Below are 22,822 nucleotides of genomic sequence, written 5' to 3' on the forward strand. Positions count from 1 at the left end.
ATTGTGACAAGACAGAGAGACTGTTCTTAATCCGCCATCGGCTTCAATCACATTAATATATTTCTTGCTATTTAGTCCAATACATATGTTGACTAAATCAATCCAAGAATAATAAAAGTAAAATCATGACCAGACAATACTTGAGAACGTGCTTTGTTGACTTCAGGCAGGGCAGAGAAAATGTACTTTGATAAAACTAGACAATACTTGAAAATGTACTTCGTTGAAACTAGACAATACTTGAAAATTGATCCACACAACGACAAACATACAGGTCATTAAAAAGAAGAAAAGAAAACATAATGACACAAGATGTGGCACTAGGATGCAAAAATGGATCCTCATGGTTTCCCCCAAGGGAGGAGGGGGTGGAAATAATAAATAACCATTTTGATACTCTTCTTTTGTGCAAATTGCAGTAAATCACGACAGTTATCAAGGTTGGTACAGACCTCTGTACTGTCTCGAAAGTTCACAATAAACCTAAATGTGTGAAGATGATGCAGGCAAAGTAAGCCTGTTATAGGCCACCTACCTGATACAACCTACTGGAAGAAACAGTATATAAACCTGGCAGGAAACACATGGCGAAGGCTACACAGTTGTGAAGGCGCATACAAATTCGCTCACATCAATCTAGCAATAAGTGATACTTACATTGCATTGCAGGAGGGTTTTAGACCACTTACGAAATCCAAAACAATGACAGAAGTGTTATCCTTAGTCCGTAACAAGCGGGCCTTGTTTACAAGCAATTCAGCTATACCTTTTGCTGAAAGTGGTCCTACTTCTGTGCCCTCATTCATGTGATGTCCGTCTCTAGCCTGTACACACCGTAATGCAAAAGCAAGAATAGTTAGATGAAGCATAGAAGATCTATCCATCCCTCTGCCTGTTTCCAGAAACAAAAATATATTGAAGTCATTCAGTGTAATAGTGTAATTCAATGCAACCAACCCAAAAAACTCTAGGAAGGACTACAACAAACAAAAAAACAAAACAGAGCGTTGTGTATGTGTATGTATATGTGGCTGTATTTCCATGAAAATATGTATGTATACAATGCATAGAAATATCCATATGTCTTAACTTTATGTCGAGCTGATTTCTCATCACTTCCATTGTAGAGGATTGTTTGGCAACCTGCTATTTTATAAAGGCATCCAGAATGCCTAGTGCATTTTTAGCCTTAACTATGATTATATCTATCTACAATCTAGAAAATTGCCTCTTACATGCATGCAGTCTGTGGCTGATATGATATTGAATCAAAAGTTATGCATAGTCTTTAGATTGAGCTTCTGCTTTACCAACTTTACTTTTAATCCGCTTTGCAGTTGGCTATCAACTGTCTTATTTGTCACATTCATCAGTGAAGATCATAGTTTGTTTATCATTGACTCCCACTGCATAGTTTGCACAAACCCTTTAGCTTCTCCCACTGAATTACCAGTTTGAAGAAGATCCTTGAATACTACTGATGGATCGCCTCTGCCAGGATGTTCATCATCTGACAGCCCTATCACGTCATCAAAAGATACAGGTGCAACATGCAGTGTAATATTCAACGAGGTAACAAATGTGTGATAGCAGGGGGCAAGACTATTAAGTGTGACTGAAATCATTTTCTTATCCCCAATGCTCTCAGTAAATTGATCATGCAGATCCGTCAATTTCGTGATATGCTCAAGAATCGTCTGATTGTTCTGCATTTTAAACTCCTTGAGTTGAGTTTCCAAGAACAACAATCTGGCCTGATTCTTAACATTGTACATACTGGCAAGTTTATCCCAAGCATCCTTTGCAAATATAGATGATTTCACATCACCAATTTCTTAACTGAATTCACTATCACTGACATAGTGCACTTGCCAAAAAATTTCTGCTCCTTTGATGAAGTGACAGTTGTAGTAGTAGATGCAGATGACGTAGGAGTCGCAGGTGTCAAGAGGACGAGTCTGTTCTCCTGTCACTATAAGGCCTTTGCCAATTACAATATGCTGACCATGAATACCCATATGGCATAATTTGTCCCATCCAATAGTCAAATTCTGAAAAATTAAAGGAATTCTCTTGTGACACGATTGTGGGGAGACCTGCACACAGAAAATCCTATACCCAACTACTAGGTGGGAGAAATAAAGCTTGCAGAACAGTTGGAAAGCTAAACAACCCTTGTTCGTGCTACTGATGAGCGATTTTCTGTGAATTAAAAAATGCACTATAGGTTAACGGACTATGAAAAGCAAGCTTTGAATTCCACCTATGATTTCACGTACCCAAACTTTGTAATCTCAATGAGCTGCTGCCTGCCTGTGTGGAGAACTTACAAGCATATGGAGTTGTTGATCGACTAGCCTGAAGACCTTCTCGCTTGCATACGTTGAGTATCAACAACCAACACAAAGACTAGTCTGTGTTAATCCACAGGTGTACAAGCTACGGCAAATCCTGACCCTTCACGGGAATCTAAAATCGCTGCCAATCTCCACAATAAGAACCCGGCCAAGGTTAGCTAGCTAAAGACTACAAGAGCTCCTCGCTCTACCTTGCCTAATCATCAGGCACTGTGATTGAAGGCGTCCGGTTCTATCTATGTGCCAATAGGTGGTGAAGTTGTGTATGTCAACAGTAGGCTACCACCATGCTTCTGCTCCTATCTCGCTCCTCTCGTCTCTGCTACTAACATTTCTGGAAACAAGAACATGAACACCATCACTGTCCTTCCCCACAAATCTGCTGGAATGTTCCTTCCGATAACAGGTGCACCACTCGTTCAACACGATGAGCCAGAGTCAAGAAAGACCCGTCTGACTACCACGTCAAGAAAGACATGTCTGCCTCCCGCTGCTCAGGACCTTGACGAAGCTTCTACGTGCATCTAAAAATAAAAAAAGAAGCAAAGCTTGCACGATTTGAGAGTCACATTACTAACTTCGTCACTTCTCCCCTGCGTGCACATTTTCCTGTGCCACTTCTTTACGAGACTTCTCTTGTACTAACTCCTCAAGGATGCAGCAAACAAAATCTCCACGCTCACCGCACCAAATGGTGCTTCAGAGGCTGAGCCTCGCACTAGGAACACCAAGTACCTCCTCTCTTGCAATCTCAGCAAGTCCAACAATCGACACCCTCAGCAACCTTGCTTAGATACCATATGTAGGACCACGAAGCGAGGGAGAGAACTGGACAGTAGCATGAGCATACACAGCAAACACGAGAGAGAGAGAGAGAGAGAGAGAGAGAGAGAGAGAGAACCAACGTGAAATCTGGATAAGGAATGAACACAAAATGAGTGATTGTACATTTAGTGATCACTGGGTATATCTATGGACCCACAGTGTCACATAACAGGAGCAAGTCTAAAATAACTGAAATAAATCTAGACTAGCCTACATGTCCATACCAGTGACATAAATGTCCTACAACCTCCTCAAGACACATAGACGAGATCAGGGTACTCAGCCAAATTCTGCCAGATAGCACGAACCAACAGGGCACAGGGAGACATTGAAGGATAGGGCCATCCTCTATTGTCTTTCGAAGCTACTACATGAAGACTCGTTGTACAATCCTCATTGTCGAAGAGGCGAAGCACAAAGTGTAAGGACCCTATGGAAAACTGAATGCGGAGGGCTTCCTCCCAAAAATAAATGTCAAACACAATTCCCTCAACATCAACAATCTTGAGTCATTCCAATCAAATCAATCTGAAGTAGTCATCATGCGACGAAAGCTCGATATGGTTTAAGCCGAAATTGAGCCATTTGTAAGTCAATAAAACATAATTCAGACTATGGATTCTAAAGTAGTCTAGACTTTAATGCAAATTCCAATATACTAAACGACAAACGCTTAACAAGCTCACAAATCATAAATTATAATTCATGAATCATACTTGCTAAACACCAAGAGAACATAGCCAAACTATGTCTTCACGGCTCTCACAAGCTCCCACTCGCACTCCCTTCATAAATAGGACTAGCACATGTCTACTCGCTCAACCACACGAGACACCCACCATGGTAGCTTTCTAATGTTCTCCATCATCAAATCAACAGAGCGTGAAGCGCAAACGTTGCACACAATCTTCAAATACTTCTCCTTAAGGAGACTTCCATCCTCTTGTAATTGGAGTCATCGTTGGTTATGACTTGCATCACATTATCTTCACCAACCTCTCTAATGGCTGCCTCAATATGGTCCCATATCCACTCTCTTGTGATGTAAAGGCCAGCATATGAAGCATCAACCACTCTCAACAAGATACTTTCCACATAACAACTTACCAAGATATTAAATCATGTGCCTCCTCTTTGTGTCACTCCACCCATCAGAGACTCTGGTGCATTCCAAGCCTCATCAGCCACATGTGCTCTTCAGACATGTGCAGAGTGCCTTAGAACTAGCACGTGCAAGGGATGATGCTCTTGCTTTAGCAACAACTCAAAGTGCATCATAAAATTTCTTGTTGCCAGGAGTCCTTGCAACATGAAAGGAAATATTGCAAGACTGATCCTCTAAACTTTTAACCTCTTGCTCTAGGCGTGGTGTCCAATAGCATGTCTAGAAGTTACTCTCGGATTAGATGCTGCTACCCCATGTGCCCCCTTTGTAGGAGATGTGGAGAAACTGCCATGGTAGAGGAAAACCCAACAGATATGGATGGACTAAATACATGTAGAGGCTCAGTAGATGTACTCTCATGTCCCTGTGATGCCTATGGAGCTGTCACAATGTGAGTATAACACACCCAAACACTCCACATCGAGGTATCTGAATGGGATGATGTTTTGCCTCTATGCCCTCTTTTTGCTGCTCCATCAACACCATAGCTTGAATAATTGATCCGTGACTACAAGATGGAGAAGGAAATGATTCTTTGCACATCTAGATGGGGTAAATCCATGTGCCAAGATGATCACACGATACCTGAAGACTCAAAGTCACATGGTGACTGTGACTTAGAGGGGAACTACAACAAAGAACCACAGTTGGAGCTTGATGGTCCAGGTAAACTAGATTTGTGCCTGGGATATGATGTCTCGGGTATGGTGTTTGGTTGCACACCTAGCCAAATGGAGGACGGGCTACAACAGACTCTAAGAGCTTGGTGCATTGACGACTTCAAGCTGTTCACCCATCCCTGCAGAGCTCGAGTTCAAAGGAGGGCTTGTGACTGAAGGCGGTGGTGCCATCAGGTGTTGCTTAAAGATAGACCTGTGTATCAGACTAGTGTGCGAAAGCGGAACCTGACTTGGTGGAGCAAGAGCCACTAGCTGAAAAGCCAGATAAGGACTCTGATGACATCAAATGATTCCAGAGGGCTACAACATGAGAGCTACTAGAGTATCGTCATCGACGTGTTGAAGAGATGCTGAATGGAGCAGAAAAATGTGCCGAATAGATGCAGAAAAGAGGCATGCGGGAGTTTCTAGGCGCAGCAATCCCTAGGTGTTTTGCGAAACTCTGCACGTTTTGGCAAAACATTTCTATGCCTTCCGTGGGAGTGAAACAAGGTTTTTGGTCACACTGCACACACCCCGTGTAGGACCTTTGGCATCCTGCTTGCAAATGATTACATTCAGCTCTCGACAGGTGCTCCTTCCAACAATCTGCTCAGTGCTGCCATTCTGTCTACAGCTTAAAGAAATCGACTTCATGTTGTCTATTGGGAAAATACAAAAGTCACAAGGTGGATATGATTCTATCCTTGTGGTGGTTGATCGTCTTACCAAGAAGGCTCACTCATTTTAACTAGGGAGTCTGTTAGTGCCCCGCAAGTGGCGGATTGTTTATTAAACATATATTTTGTCTGCATGGATTACCCAGATCCATAGTGTCAAACAGGGATGTTAAATTTACCAGTCATTTTTGGATTGCAGTGTTTGAGGCACTAAGGACTGAGTTGGGAATGAGTAGTGGGCATCATCCAGAAATAGATGGTCAGACGGAAATAGTCAACCAGACTTTAGAGGATATGCTGAGAGCATATGTTTCATTGAGGCAACATACGTGGGACAAGTGGCTGCCACTATAGAAATTTGTCTACAATGATAGATACAGGAATGAGTCCGTTCGAGCTGAACTATGGTTATAGACAAGCAAATCCAACTACGGTTGGAATACCTCAGAAAGTGCCTAGTGCCGCGAACTATGTGGTTCAGATGCGGGAGATGCTAGCGCTTGATGCGAGAGCTAACATCCGCCAAGCTATGGATAGAGCTAAGGCATATGTGGATGAATATAGATCAAGGGAATTTAAGGAAGGAGAAAAACTTTTTCTCTTAATTCCTTCACACTTCAAGTCTTTGACTGCAGGAGAGTGTGCTAAGTTATCACCCCGGTATTGTGGGCCGTGGTTAATTCTTAAAAGAATAGACAAGGTGGCCTATAAGTTGGAATTACCACATGGTTGTAAGGTGCACCCAGCGTTTCATGTTTCTCGTTTAAAGTTGTTCTTGCACACAGATGACTCACTAATCGAGGGTGTTGTTTTGTTTCAGGAGATAGAGGATAATGCAAGACGCAAGCCAACAAGAATCCTCCACCGAGGAACAAAAAGTACGCAATCGGAAGATACCCACGGTGTTGGTTGCATGGCATGGTCTACCTCTATCTGAGGCTACTTGGGAATCCATGCACAGATGCGGAGAGCGTTCCCATATTTTATCATCGAGGATGCTGATGCCTAGAGAGGGAAGGAATGTTATGCTCAAGCTGAGATAACATGACCTCGGAAGGGTCGGTGGACATTTTCCTTTAGAGGACCAACTATCGTATTTTATTTAAAAGCGTTTCAAGTATATGGTTAAAGGAATTAATGTCAAGGTCCTTGGTGAGGGCGAACTAGCACTGACTAGATGGTTCTAAGGTCAAGGGCCTAGGTGCACCAAAATGTGTAATTGCCAAGGGGCAAATGGAATTAAGTGATACTCCAAGAGAGGGGTAAATCGTACACCTAAGGATGGCCCTAGGAATGTGACATGTGGCATGTAGAACCATCTAGGGAGTTGTGGGCTTTGTGTACGGCTTGCAGGAGAATTAACGTATGATTTAGAATTGAGCTTGCTGTCACGAAGATTGGCTGGGAAGATTGGCTGGGAGGATTATCTAAGTGCCATCGCCCGTGATTAAAAGGAGAAACTGTATTTCTGCGTTTCATTTTGGTGGCTAGTTATGTTGGTCATTTCAGGTAGCAATCAGTGATGGACCTGAGGAAGCCCAAGAAAACTAATAAAAAGAGAAGTAACCTTCTTGTGTTCCTCCACTAGGTCAAATCCCAAGGTGAAGGGATGAAAATCTTTTTAGAGCTGAGGGCTAGTCACCCTACTGTTGAGGCAGTCTCTGGGCAAACTGAATGTGGTACTTTCCGCTATAGCTTGCAAGGGGAGCTAAAGGGGAACCTAAAGGAAGAACAAGAGTTGAGTGTGAGGTAGGAGTGAGGCGTGGAGGGGACAAGATGGATGGGAGGAGCAAGGGGTAGTGTATAGCCTCTATGGAAGGCTGTATAAGTCCGTATGGTTTACAGAAGGGAAGAAAGAGGGCACTGGGGAGGGGGTGGGCTGATACGAGGGGAACTGGAGGAGGGTGGAAGGAGGCCGAAGGCGCATGACAATATGACCTGCTGTACAGGTCCATATGACAGAGATGGAGGGTGGGGGAGGCTGAGGATGACAAAGTGGAAATGATGGTGGCTAACGGAGGCTTGCAGAGTCTGAAACGGGGGCTGGCAGGCAGAAGGTCGTAGGGACCAAGCAGCGAGCTGTATTTCAGGAATCAGATTTATACTCCTGGCAGCATGGCAATACTGACCGCTTCCAAGGTCTTTCTGGACTGGGTCCTTAACTACACATCAACAAGTGCTCGCTCCTCTTGAAACTTAGTTTTGTATGGAACAGCCCATTTACTGATCCTGGAAGCAGAAAAGGGATCTGAAAGGGATATTTGCAGGCAACAGACAAGTAGGGAGGATGCAGGGGGGAGGGGAAGGTTTTTGTTTTAGTTGGGGTTGAGGTGGAGAATTCAGTACTGTCTGCATAGTTTAGTATGCATGGCTAAGACGATTCCTCTTCAACCATATGCCTTTGCATTTATTGCGAATGTTCCCAGACAAAAGAATGGTCTTAAATTTTGCAATTCACCACTACAAACTGGATTTTATGAAGCCCCAACTTTGAACAACACCATGTAGTCTACACCAAGTGTTCACAGAACAACATCCGTTCTACCATTATCCAGAAGCAAAACACAATGAATATTCTTGCCCAGAAGCAAAACACAATGAATGCAAGCAATGTCACCTCGAGGGCCAGTTGTAAAGCGCGTCTTTGGCTAAGCACATCCCAAAGACCATCACTGCATTACAAAGTTCAGAATTGAATCAAAGCCAGAATCTTCTCTACACCAATAAATTGGATTAATGTGAAATAATGGATTTGAACCTTGCTATGATTGCCAGAGCCTTGCTCTCTTTGGTTATCTGCAATACTTCACTGACAAACGGTTGAGATGAAAACCGAACATCTTGCTCTTTTAGGAATTTGTCACCGAGTACACGAGCAATATTCATGCCTGGCATGGAAGAATAGCATATTAGGCGCAAAAGATGGGGTAACTTGTTTTGTAAAGCAGACATGGTGCAAACAGGGATGAAGAGATTCAACACTCTAATATACCAGAGCTTGTGTGCCTAAGCAGATGCAAAAGGCAACCACGATAAGATTTTTTTACTTACCTAGGATTCCCTAGAATATCAGCAAACTTACCAACAAACGCCAAAATCAACATCAGTGTACAGATTTCAAGCTCCCCTTATAGACATTTGACATATTTTTACAAAATGAAAGGGGCATACCACAAAGACGAGTCTCTCCATCACGCAGCTGTTTACCCATCTCTAACATTCGAGACCTTTCAGAGATGCTAGTCAGCCTGTGATCTTCAGTCATGCTAACATGCTTCCCTCCAATACTGCAGTAACATCAGATTTCATAACGGTCATGAACGTCTTTAAAAAATTACCCTAAAGTCCTCAAAGGGACTACAATCATAGCAAAACAAACAATGCTCAGCTTAGCAAATCCTCTCTGTACACGACCCCTCCCCTCCCCCAAACCAACCAACCACAACCAAAAACAAAACAAAATGATGTGCAGGTTTTTTACTCTCTTTTTTTCCAGGAGGGTAAGGGGTGTGTCAACACAAGTCCAGGACATGTCCATGATCATGGCAACATTTTCTAAGAAAAAAGGCCGCATGACTTTTTCATTAATGGAATAAATGCAGTCTCAAAACTTACTGTTTCACCACTCAAGCACTCAAAGCTGACACTTGTAACGGCATAGAAGTTCTTGCACTGTTCTTGCACTTCCGAAAGCAAGCTAGAGCAAGATAGAGATTTAAAAATCACGCTTTTATGTATGCATGCACAGTGTGGTTGTATGCATGCACAGTGTGGTTAGATGAATTTTCCTCTCTTTTTCTCTTCATTTTCGATGCAGCCTGAAACTAGCCGTCTTTGCTGCCCATGCAGTCACAACTGCCCTCAAATTGCTTCCGGAACCTCCTTGCTTTAAACCTTCAAGAAGACGCAACATTGCAGCCCAGAGATTTGCCAGCCTAGTTCTCAAATTGTGGTTTTATGTTTGAACATGTTTTAAAGCTTCTATCTTTTCCTTTATGAAGTAGAACCAACTCCCCTTGGATAATTATCAATGAGTCAAGGTCATTCCTTAGGCAGAGTGTTCCCCTAAATGTCTATGAAGATCTGCAAAACATGTGTGCTTATAGGAATATAGGTTTGTCTTCTTTGGTTTCCCATATATACACACAAACACAATTTGGGTGAAAAAAGTAACTGCATTTGAGGCAATGAGACTCACGAAAATTGAGATGTGCATATCATACACAGCTAGAAAGGATCTGGCCACAGTGTCGTAAAGTATGTCATAGGTCACTTGCTTTTGCCTCACAGGTTTTAGATCTCACAGTCCACACGCTTATGCTAAGGGCTGACCACTCACATATATCCTTCTATCTAGCTTTGCCCCACCCATCCAACCCCCATGCACCAACGTACTATCATTATGACTTCAACCACCCGCTAGAACACTTATATGGGAGTTACTTGGCTACATTTCTGAAGGATATAGATATGCAACCATCCATTGATGCCCAAACCCAGCTTCTCACTCATTCCATGCACCTAGCCAAACAGCACTCATTTGCTTGCACAATAAGAGAAGATGCTAAACGACATTCTGACATTGTTTCTCGAAATGGTTGGTACTATGAAGAAACAAAGCGATTAGGCAATGTTTGGCACTGTAAAAACAGGGCCCAAACAAGGAAAAGACTGGGAGAGAGTCCTGATGCTTGGTGAGGCGCAAGAAATGACAACAAGGAACTCTGAACATCCTATACCACAATAACTCCAAGGAGTTATGAATGAAACTCTTGGAGAAGAGATCAACCTGCCTCATCCAAGTCCCACTCTTTAGAAGACTTATGCTAACATGCTGTGTTCCCAACCAGCCTGTGCCGATATCACAAACATTCCTTGCCCGACTAGCTCTACACTCTTCACCACTGTATGGTTTTAGGAAGCCACAAAGACACTTTACAATGTGAGTGCCAAGGATAACGGGGGCCTTAGAGTAGAGCTCTTGACCCATGGTTCGGAAAAGTTTCACCGATCCTCTCGAAGCTCTTCAGTGAGGCCTTTGGCAAGGGCTTCTTCACAGCATGGACCATTAACACTATCTTCCCAATCCACATAGCAATAGACCCTATGGATGTAGGGATACCAGACCCTTATGGTAGGCCACTTGATCGTCAAGGTATATGGATCAGCATTTGAGAAGCATATTAGTGAGCAGGCAGAGTGGGCAGATATCAGGGCTCTCAATCTACAAATGAAAGGCACTATTGTGCTTCGATTCATTGAAAGACTGTCATATTTTTGGCAACAGACTGTAATACCGTCTACCCTGTCATAAAAAAGGCGTCACTGAATCTCCAGGGAAGCCTCAACAGCAGCCTGCGACAGTTAGCATCCCCAAGACAAAAACCAACAAAATATGTCCTCTAGCTTGAACTAAACTGGCACCATTCATTCTGGTCAAGCTCCTGAAGCTTGAAGACGAAGTGACGTTTGTTGTGATTAATGAGCTGCATGGTAGGACAGTTCAAAATATGTCATACACAACAAACCACAAATCCATCTAACAAACCGTGCTCATGCTGCTTGGACTATACTAAAGAGTCAATACGAGCGCGACAATTCTACAAGGACCTTAAATCTCTAAAATCAACTCTATACACTAAAGCTGGCAGAGGGCGAGGACTCTGAGGAGTTACTCAACAAGATTAAGCTGTTTTAAGACCAATTAGCCTCGGTGGGGGAGAATCTACCTGGCAAGGCTTCTGTTGAGCAAGCTTACCAAGGGTTTTTGGCGGCACTATCTACAAGTCAAAGGAGCAGCCTGATCACATATGAGGAGCTTGAAGCCACAATCCTTGAAGAACTCCTCCAAATGAAGATGTATGATGGCACGAACACTGACAAAGCTCTAAATGCCCAAACTAAGGCGGAGGCAACCAACATCTCCAAGAAGGATGGGCAAGAGGGGACATCTGCTGACCAAAGAAGAAGAAGAAGACGATGATGATGAAGGTTCAGTGCTTCTACTATGGTTACATAGGGCACTGCGCCAAGGAATGCACGAAGAAAGCAACTGACAAAAAAGAGGGCAATGAGAAGCGACAAAGAGCACCCATAACGTCGTCATTGACGAGCTATTACTCCTCATCATTGAGAGATACCACTGATAGCCAACGTGGTAATAGAAATCAGAGAATATCTGGTATGTTGACAATGGTGCCATCTGACACGAGACCAATAAGTGGGAATGGTATACTATCTTTAGACCGATGGATCCTTTGTCAATCAGTTAGAGTTGGCAAAAACTCAAAATGCCCAATGGAGGGAATAAATAGTGTTCCCTTAAGGAGCTTATAGATGTATTTCTTGTTTCTAAGCTCTGCAAGGATCTTCTCTCTGTTCATGCCATAACGAAGAACAGAATGCATATAGAGTCATGAAGTTAAGATCCTTGATTTAAAAACGGAAAGGTGGTTGCACGAGGGGTATTAGATAATGGTCTCTATAGGCTCTAGCAAGCTATGGTACGAGAGATACAGGCATCTACACATGGATGTGCTCTTTGCCACATGCATTAAAATTGAACTAGTGGATGGTTTAAAAATGGATTAGTGGATGGTTTACCCGAAATCCATTCATCTATTGACATTTGGCCTCCTGGCATGATGGGCACACAAGCAATCAAGCCAGCCATTCCCCAAAGAATTCACACTCACGGCGAATGGTAGAAAAATCTAGGAATATTCCCTCAAGAAAAGTCTGAGGCATTTGACAAAATCAAAGACTGACTAGCAATGGTAGAGAATCAAACTAGAAAGAAACTAAAAGCTATGAGGACAGGTAGACGAGGAATTCTTGTCAACATAAATCAATTAGTTTTGCAGCTCAAAGGGATCAAGCATCAGCTTGCTACGTCACTTACTCCATCCTAGAATGGGGTAGCGAAATGCAAGAACAAAATCATAATGGAAATGGTGAGGTCAATGCTGGCTGGCAAAGGACCTCCCAAACATTTTAGGGCAGAAGCAGTACATAACTACACTGTATTAAATACGAGTTTGACAAAAGCAGTAAAAGAAAATACTCCACACGAAGCCTACTCAGGTAAAAAGCCACCGGTCAAACACTTAAAAGTTTTGGGTTCTAAATGAGAAAAAGGACGAAGGTTGATATGAAAAGTGAAGAATGTATCTCCATCATATACGGTGTCAGCTGAAGGGATCTGGCTCTACTATCTAACCACCAAGTACATTGTAATTAGCAGGGATGATGGGTTTCAACCCGTAGCCCCATTAGAAACACCTACAATCATGGATGTAGGTCACAAGGAGGAAGAACCACTGGAAGAATTGAGGTTCTGAGAGTTCCAAAGCAACCACAACCGACCACACACACAACGAAAAGAGAGACTCCCCAACTGGTACCTATAGACTCTCGAGGAGCTAGGCACTTCTATCGAAGATCCAAAACCCATTACAAATGCTCTACAAAGATCTCAAAGACTAAGGATATAAGACAATATTGCATTGATATCCAGGAGAGGCTGAGCAAGATAGATATGTCCACAGCCTCAGTCAGGAGGTGTTACACCTCTGAGGAGCTTGTTGACATGTCATTAAATGGCAACAGCCCCGAGCAGTGGACCAGCAATGGAGGTGTAGATAGCCACCATAAAGTCCGCCATCGAGGAACCTCCAAATGGGTAGACATTGCGAAAGGGGAGCCTGTGAAGGCCACCGTTTCAGCAACCATTTTAAACAGCAGCAAAGAGCCAGTAAGACTCTCAACATCAAAGTCAAGAGGATTCCTCGTACCTCCACCATTATCATGGATGATGTAACCAGCTTCGTGGCTTCCACCTTGGGAGTCTAGGAGCATGGGATTGATGACGCATGGTGCATGGGATGTGACCCCACCCAGAAGCAGCCTCTTGTCATCTAATTCAAAGACACTTAGGCTCACCTTGCAGCATTATGCTGTCAGACAATGCTACCGGACCACCCCTAGATTCGTATGGATATAGGAATAGAAGAGGCACACCCTCCTACAGCAGCGGGACATCAACCGCAAGAAGGGAAAGTGGGCAATTGTTCGAGACAATTTTTGATAGGCCCCTGATGAGCATCTGGTGATCCACTGCATAAGGGACGAGGTCTTTGAGACTCAGAGCACCAAGACCCTGACCTGCTAGCTTGGAACTATAATGGTACTCTATGGTCAGATCCAAGAAATTTCTCGAAGTCAGACGGCGAGTTTTCTACACAAAGACTCATCACAGCGTAGAGCGCCCATTGCCTAGAGTCTGTAGACACACATGCGAGAAGCATATTGAGATGACACTTTGGAAGACAAGTGGAGTTTGTGGATCAGGAGGAGTGGCAGTGCTATGTAGCTCATCTCTCATTGGGATAGTCTCTGTCGAGAGACGAATAGGACGTCCTCATCATTGTTTGCTATTTCCCTCCTGAGGCCTCGCACTTTGCTAGAGACCTCCATGACGATGCTGACACCTCACCATATGCCATCGTACTCCCAGACATCATAAATTTCTCAAGCCTGAGGAAGTTCTCCTAGTTGGAGACTTCAACATGGGGACAAGTTCGCAACAAGTATCGCTTCTTGATTTCCAAGATGATTCTATTTTACTGCTTGATATTGATCTCGATGAGGCAAAGATGTCTTCAGTATCCACAGACAAGCGAGCCGTGGTCTCCTCTTATGGGCACGCTTTCTTGGACATGGGCAAGATACAGGAGCCTAGCACTTACAATGGTCTGGATTGATGGCCCTCCTCGTGTGGATGTTGCTTCCATATTTGGAGTGCCCGGGGGGGGGGGGGCCTTAGCATAGTTAACTACCTCATGGGATCCCCTACCTCTACCCCACACATCACTGACTTCTCCGTATCCCCGCGACCACCAATAGCTGGCCACACTTTACTTTTCTTTATTATATCCATCCCCCACCACACGACACACACCACATATCATGACATCCACTTCGATCATAGCCTATACTCGGAGTACCTCACACATCTTTCCACCCTACTCACATATCTTAAGGATATTCCGCTCCAAGAAGATTGAGCCGCTCTAATCACCCGCCCCCTTCAGGAGGTGACCTTGCACAGTTTTGCACACACAACCCATTCCACCCGCCCACCACCTCTCAGATTAGTTTCCTACAATGGCTAATACGATGATGAGTGTAAGGCATTATGCTGCCAACTTAGATTTGAGACTAAGCTTCATCTTCCAAGTGAGATAGAGATGATACGTGAGTAGCATCGTCATGACCGTCATAAGAAGCAGGCTTTCATTTGCCAGGACAAGGATGAGCTACTAAATATCCTATTTAGTAACAACTCCAAGGACTTTGTGGAAGTTTCTCCAATGAGCAAGCCCCCTCTTACCATATGCACACTATACAACATTACCCAACAGCCATCGCCTCACCTCTCACAGCTAGCCCGCCCACTTCTTGCGCACTGTCCACCACTGATGCTGTCAGACACACAGCTCTGAATTACATAACTATCGAGCCCAAGATCATGAGGGACTACGTATTGAATACATTGCATATGAACCAAGTATTATGGCATCTTCGCAAAGCTTTTCAACAAAGAAATCTGCACCGGTATCACCCAGTAGACCTAGACCCTTAACACCATCATAGCCTCTCCATCCGTCATAGCCTCCCGTCCGTCCGTCTCTCTCAACGTCCGTCGTCTGTCCCGTCGTCCTTCGTCTGTCAACGTTCGTCGTCGTCTGTCTGCAGCCGTCGTCCGTGGTTTGTCTGTCTGCCTCTCCATCGTTCGCCATCACTCCGTCGTCCATCATCTCTCCATTGTCTGCCACCTCTCCATCGTCTGTTGTAGGTCCGTCCACCAAGTGTGAGCTGCTACTGTGTGGAGCTACTGTCGCTGCGTCACCTGTGGTTGCGCCATCGACACTCCCCCCCGTTGGGAACTGTTGCTGCTACGCTACGCCAACGTAACCCCTCTGGCATCGACGCCATCCCCCCCCCCCCACACACATAACCTGTCTTCCAGCCTCACGCTCAGCGTCGCTCGTCGCTCACCTACGCTAGCCTCTTCGCTAGCCTCGCTACCTATGCCAGCCTCTCCGCTCACCTATGCTGCCCTCTCCCTACCTTCACGTAACTTGTCCACCAGCTCACATAACCTCTCCGTCAGCCTCACGTAGCCTCTCCGTCAGCAACCCCCTCACGTCTCTCTCACTGCGCCGCTGCCTACTTTCATCCGTCGATGCTGCCTACGCTCCCCGTCATCATCCACGCCACAAGCCACGCCAGCGGCACGTGGCATAACGCATGCTTGCCACGTCACTGCTGACACGTGGCACAACACATGCCTGCCACGTCACTACTGACATGTGGTAGTGCCACATCAGCACATCGGGGCTCCCTTGCTGCGGTCACACGGGCTCCCACCAGATTGGCTCCAACTTGACAGAAAAGTGCAGAAGCAGAGAAAACATGTGAAGATTCTCTCTATTGCCGCATTCAGCAAAATAAACAAGGACAGATACTTACATTGCACAATGCCTACACGAGCATGTGTGGAGGACATTTGGGGGAAACAAGCACTTGAAAATGCCATGACAGCTTACACAACAGGGACCACTCCAAACATTACGTCCAATGTCCTCACCAGCCTCCAAAAGATATGCCTTGCATTGATTGAAAGAATCAATAGCTTGGAATCTACTAATGTGGCCCTCCTTGCGGACAAGGCACATGTACATAAAACACTAGCTGAAGTGAAAAAGCATGGAGGGAAAATGCAGGAGGAATGGAGGAAAGGGGCAAAGGAGGAATGGGAGAATGAAAAAGGTGAATGTATATGCGAGAAAAACAAGCTCCAGGACAGGGTACATGCTTTGGAGATTGAATTGCAGCAAATAAAGGACTTGAAAGCACCTCCGGAAGGAAATTGCAAAGCAATGGAGGAGCTGAAAACAGAAAATGCCACTCTCAGGAAGGACATTGCCACCATGCAGGAAACAATGCAAGGCACACATGCTGAGCTTAAACAACAAATCAGCAAAGGGGAAGCTAAGATGTTGGAATGGAAGGATGTGGTCAAAAAGGGCACAACAGCCCCCCCTCATGAGCACGAGGGCTACTTTGAAGGGAATAAGGATCTACCTGGATGACGACCTCACACTCTTACAACGGGAACATCGCAGGGAAGGTATGATAAAAGTAATGGCAGCAAGAAAAGCAGGGAAATGGGCTGTATATAGGGATGGTAGGGTGATTATTTGAGAAAGAGGAGATAAGGAGGATAAAGAAGAGAAGGAAGAGAAGGAAGAGGGAGAATTATGACGGTGTCAAGCTCATAGGATGTGTGCACATACCGGACTGAAAATACCAGTATGGAATTGTAATGGCACATTATGGTCTGACCCAAGGGGGCTTCCTGGAGACATATAATGATAGAGAGACGATTTTCTACACCGAAACACAAGAGTCTAGAGCGAGGGCTGCCCACAGTAACTGGATACACATGGGAATCAGCTCATAGAAGAGAGTTGAGAAGAGATAGTGGAGTTCGTGGCTCCGGTGTAGTGGCTGTCCTTTTCAGATCACAACTGAGACCACTCATATCGGTGGTTCAGAGAGAGGAGCATGCACGACACATGTGGATACGAGTTCAGCTCCCAGATGCTCGGCCTTATCTTCATTGCAGTATGCTACTTTCCTCCAGACACGTCATCCTATGCACGAGAGATCACTACAGATGGATACAGTCCATATGAGACGATCCATGATGACATCATGGAGTTTTCCGCACAAGGAGACACTCTCCTACTGGGGGACTTCAATGCACGGGCAGGAAATACATAGGTGGGCCTACATGACTTCTCAAATGATGACAGAGACCCACACATGGTCATGGAACTAGATGCAGCTGAGCTTGGGATAGTAAGGCATTCTGCAGATATCCCACAAGTGACAGGATATGGACGACATCTGCTTGAGCTGGGGGCAATCCACGACCTGATCATCTTTAATGGCCTTCACAGATGACCATCTTTTGGAAGACTCACTTGCTTCCCACATGGTGGTGGATCTAGTACAGTGGACTATCTACTAGGCCCACTAGACTTTATATAACGGATACACGACTTCGCCGTACCCCCCCCCCCCCACTCGGAGCTGATCACTCATACTTGACCTTCCATATCGCCACCACCAGGAGAGCTCCCCCCATGCCCCCACGCACTCAGATCCACTTTGACCGTGCTCTTGACCCAGTATACATGAGCCATCTAGCCAGGGAGATCCCGGCTATACTTGGGGATGACATAGACCTCACCAACACCTCCGACACCCTTGTCTCAATGGTACAAGATGCTGCTATCAGATCTTTTCCCACGACCCGATCCAGGCGGGCCAGAGATGGGAAGATGCCTCAGAACCCTTGGTTCGACGACGAGTGCAAAGAGGCGAGAGCCCACTTCACACAGCAGCAGACTTTGAATCATCTGACACCACCTAAAGCACAATGGATCTATCGACAACTGACATGTCATAAGAGATGGGCTTTCCTCACACACAGGATGGATGAGATTGTCAGATCGTTCCGAGGAGGAGACCCAACCACTGGATGGGGATTTCTATCAAAGGGGAAGCCACCTATCCCCATTTCTGACCCAGATGTGTGGCACACGTATGCATGCTCCCTCTATGATGCCCAGATGCAGACACCATCGGATATGTCCTCCACGCCTAGGCCCACCACTTGTCATCTGTTCACCACATAGAATGTACGGGCTGCACTTTGCCGTCTACACAATCGGGGAGCGCAAGAACACGAGGGCCTCCGAATTGAGCACTTTGCACATGGACACGAGGTCCTAGCACAGATGTTTAACCGGGTTGTTTGTCACGGATTTCCACCTTCGTGGAGTACCACCACTATTGTACCAATACACAAAGCCGGGGACCCTATGGAGACGGGGAACTATCGGACCCTTATGATTGGCCACTCTGGCCATGATTTATGGATCAGTTCTAGAGAGAGAACTCAACAGTCATACAGAGGCTCGAGGGGAGCGGGCACTAGGACAGGTAGGATTCCAAAGACAGCACTCTACCCTAGATCACATCTTCACTTTGAGGGCTATCATTGAGGAGGCGAGGTCTACACACCAGAAAGTCTACACATGCTTTGTAGACTTTCGGAAGGCTTTTGACACTGTCCCACGATCCCTCATGATCAGGAGGTTACAGGAGCTGCAGATTCCAGAGACACTGATATGGGGGGTGATGAGCCTATATGAGTCGGTCAGAGGCCGAGTTCATGCCCTAGGAGGCCTATCGGATTGGGTCGAGAGTACGATCAGAGTGAAGCAGGGATGTCCCCTCTCATCGACTATCTTCGGGCTGTACATTGATGAGATCACCTCTTTCATAGACCGCCCAGAGGGCGAAGGATCACCACTGGCCGATCTCATGATACAGATATTGCTATACGCTGATGACATAGTCCTCATCTCATCCTCAGCGAAGGGGTTGCAAAGACACTTGGAGGCCCTAGAGGTGTTCTGTAGAGAGAGAGACCTGATAGTCAACCTTGGGAAGACCAAGGTTATGGTCTTCAACACCTCATACGCAGTAATCCGACGACTCAATTTCACTTATCGAACCGAGCCAATGGAGATAGTGCAGTCATACACACATTTGGAAGCAATCTTCACAGGACCCCTTTTCATTATGACACATGCAGCCCAGGCACGCCTCACATAGGGACGGGGTGCTCTGGCCTGATTGGAGAGGCAGTGTTTCCAGGCACACTTCAAGGATCCACCGACGAAGTGCTGGCTTTTCGATACGCTAGTGCGACCGACTGCCATGTATGCAGCACCTTTCTGGCGATGTGATCTACCGATAGCAATGTGGAAGACATTTGAGCGGTAACAGCCATGGGATCTAGGATGATTCGGAGCAAGCCCTCAGTCCTGCATGAGATAATACAAGCAGAGTTCGCCATGAGACACCACTACAGATTGATGCCATCTTTCAGACAGTGACTTTCATCCATAGAGTCTGGGACGTACCCCATTGGAGACTACCGAGGCTGGCTCTAGAGTCATCCAAACGACTAGCTGAGGGTGGGGCGAACACATGGTATGCACGTATATCCACATGGTTTGCCAAACACGGGATTCAGATGGACAAGCTACCCCCCTTTCAACATAGTTTGGATGCACCCCCTGAGTCGATCCCGCGAGATGAGATTAACCGTATCATACGGTTAGATCTTCTCCAGCTCCATACGTCTCGAGCTTGGGGGGGAGATCAGGAGCTCCCCACCAAGACACAATTCTACCGTGACAATTTCCTGAATGTCTCACAAGATGGATTCATCATCAGACCCCTATATCTCAAGGACAGAAGAGTCTCACATGCGCTGAGGATCGCCATTGGGCAGATGCGGGTCTCATCCCATCAGCTGAGGATTGAGATAGGGAGAGCAACGCGTATACCTAGAGAGCAGCGGACCTGCACGCTATGCACACTGGGAGTGGTTGAGACAAAGAAACACTTTCTTTGCACCTACCTAGCCTACTACGAGATCCGAGGATGATACCACTCCCTCTATCAGGACGGGAGTGGCTTCGGCCCACTATCACGCTTGATCCATTTCCATGACCAGGTCTGCATTGGGCTCTACCTACTTGAGATGCACCGACACAAGGAGACCGTGCTATGACAGATCAGAGAGCAACAGGAGGCGATCACACCACACGATGTAGAGGCTGGCCACAAATAGCGGCACGTTACAGATTTTTATGCATTCGAGTCAGCTCTAGGACACAGTGGGGTGGAGGAGCAGCAGCTAGCTGCTATGCGGGCAGCCTGGATTACCGAGAGAGGACTGCAGAGGCCAGCCACGACACGGAGACTGCCCAAAGCACACTCGATTGAGGTTCGCCTATCACAGCTTTCCTCAGAGGGGACCGCACGAGACGAGGGGTCGCTCTGTACATAGCTCAGTCGGTTCAGAGATCGAGGAGACCACGCCCCCCTCTGATGCCACAGTATGAGACAGCCAGACAGACTCAGATTCGAGACATTTTCACCGCTCATAGACGAGCCACCACAATGCCCGGTTTCAGTTTCTGAGTTTCCATTTCTCAGCCTGCTCCCGATAGCAGATAGCACATGATATGATATGATATATTTATTTATTTTTGTACTTGTTTTTGTTGGAGCCAGTGAGCTCTTTTTTTTAAATTTCAGCACAGTACTCAGCAAAAGGTCTTCGCGCGCCCTTTGCCTCAGCCCCTTGTGGCTTGTATGAGTTTTTCTCTTTGGTGTCACTTTGTCCCATATGTCCGCGAGGCCTTCTGTGGACATTAATATATCTTTCTTTCTTTCTTTTTCTATGCCTCAATGCTCAATACACAGGTTAGCCAGTTTACACAGCTCTAAGAACTCAGAGCTACAGCTGACCACGCAAACTGACCGACATCAACGCTCTATCACGAGTCTCATGCTGCTGTAACACTAATCATCACCGGAGTCTCTCTCTACTAAGACCCTCATATCCATTCTCAGCCACTCGTGCGCTTGGTTCCTCAGACAGTATACAGAGGACCACCACAATGATACCATTCCCCATGGGCTCAGATACTTGGTACTAGTGTTTGTGTCTACATTTGCCTTGGGTGTGGATGCCCACTTATGGCTCCACCCATGCAATTCAATTGTATCTAGTTTTTTTAGTCTCATAGACCCTTCGGTATTTCAGAGACCTTAATAAACTTTCTTTCTTTCTTTTGTTCTCCATCAATTCAGTCTCGTCCCTCTTTGTCACTTGAAAAGAGCAAGGGCGTCCAACGCATAGTAGTGCATCCTTCCAATTAGTTTCTTCACCTCCTATCTCAAGAGTTGTGCAAGGAAAAGCTGCTGTCATTCAGTAGTGTTGTGCGCAGTTTCCAAGAATTTTACTTGTGGTGGAGATTCCTTTTCAGCTTGATTGGGTTGTGTTTATATCTCTATCACTTTGCATGAACTATGCTTGGTAAAAGATTGCTTCCGCTCCATGAGGCGGTCCCTCCTGATAGCTCGGTTCCTCATTCCCCTCCAGAGGATAGTGTGTGGGAGGTAGTAGCCAGTATCACATCATGGAACATTTGGGTTGCTCCTTGTAGTATGGTGATAGGTGAGCATCCCGTTCCACCCTCGGCTACCTTGGTTGCCATCTGGCAGGATATCATCTACACCCTGTGCTCCACCTGGGAGCGTGGGACCCCGGGCTCTAGGGCGACTGTCGCGAGGTGCGCACATTTCTGCAAGGCTTCACCTGCATGAGTTTTCTACATATTCACTCCACGAGGGATTCGCTGGTTGTATAGTCCCCCCACTTGGTTGTTAGCGCCTGTACCAGAGATTCCCGAGGCAGTGAGCTGGGTTTCTCTAGAACAGGCTGGTTTTCTTCTTTCAGCCTTTATCAGTTTTTTCCATACTCATCACTTCGGGGCTGCTGTTTTGTATGAAGTTTTTTCAAGCATTAACAAAAGGTTCCGTTCTTTGAAGGAAAAAAAAAGGTTGCTTCCGCTTGGTGCAACATATGCATGGTGAATATCTCTCATAAAGGCCACCTCTCCGTTTTAAGTTTTGTATTGCAATGGAAGTTCTCCTTTGAGAGTAGAAAGAGCCATACTCTCTCTATTGTATCATTTACTTGCCTCAAGAATATATTTCAACAGAAAAGTTTTATGTTATTTCCTCTTCTTTAAGTGAGATTTAGGTCATGCACTACAAATAAATCAAATGTGTAAAAAAAAGCATACACGGATCAAAATTTATTCACCTCTCATCCTTGCACAAATATTTCCAATTACTTCAATTGCATATGAAAGCCCTTTTCTAGCACTATTCAAACCATGTATGTCTTTAGGAGATTATACAAATGCGTATTTCTTGTCTGTAATGATGCCCAAAGTTTTTAACAGCAGGTGACGTTAGGTTCATTCTACAGCTGCTCATAAAAATTTACCTTTCGCGGATGCCTTAACAATATGAATGACTCTAGGAATAGACCTGACCTTCGGGGGAAAACCAGCAATGGTAGAAAAAATTGATAGTTTTGTAAATCAGTGGATGAACAGAAGTCTCCTG

The 22,822-nt window shown here is 45.4% G+C and overlaps 1 protein-coding gene across 1 annotated transcript in view; it reads right to left on the reverse strand.

The window, feature by feature from the left end:
• Positions 1-341: 341 nt before the first annotated feature.
• Positions 342-22,822, reverse strand: part of KAPP (kinase associated protein phosphatase) — a 105,069-nt gene continuing 82,588 nt past the window's right edge. The window contains exons 9-12 of the mRNA XM_087377982.1: positions 8,858-8,973; positions 8,445-8,574; positions 8,304-8,358; positions 342-824 (exon numbers count right to left, since the gene is read on the reverse strand). Coding sequence (XP_087234108.1) covers positions 654-824; positions 8,304-8,358; positions 8,445-8,574; positions 8,858-8,973 — 472 coding nt within the window. The 3' untranslated portion in view covers positions 342-653. The remainder of the gene's footprint in view (positions 825-8,303; positions 8,359-8,444; positions 8,575-8,857; positions 8,974-22,822) is intronic.

Source organism: Dipteris shenzhenensis, chromosome 1 (genome assembly GCF_047967505.1).
Source record: "Dipteris shenzhenensis isolate YYH24624 ecotype China chromosome 1, Dip_SZ_1.0, whole genome shotgun sequence".
NCBI lineage: Eukaryota > Viridiplantae > Streptophyta > Polypodiopsida > Gleicheniales > Dipteridaceae > Dipteris > Dipteris shenzhenensis.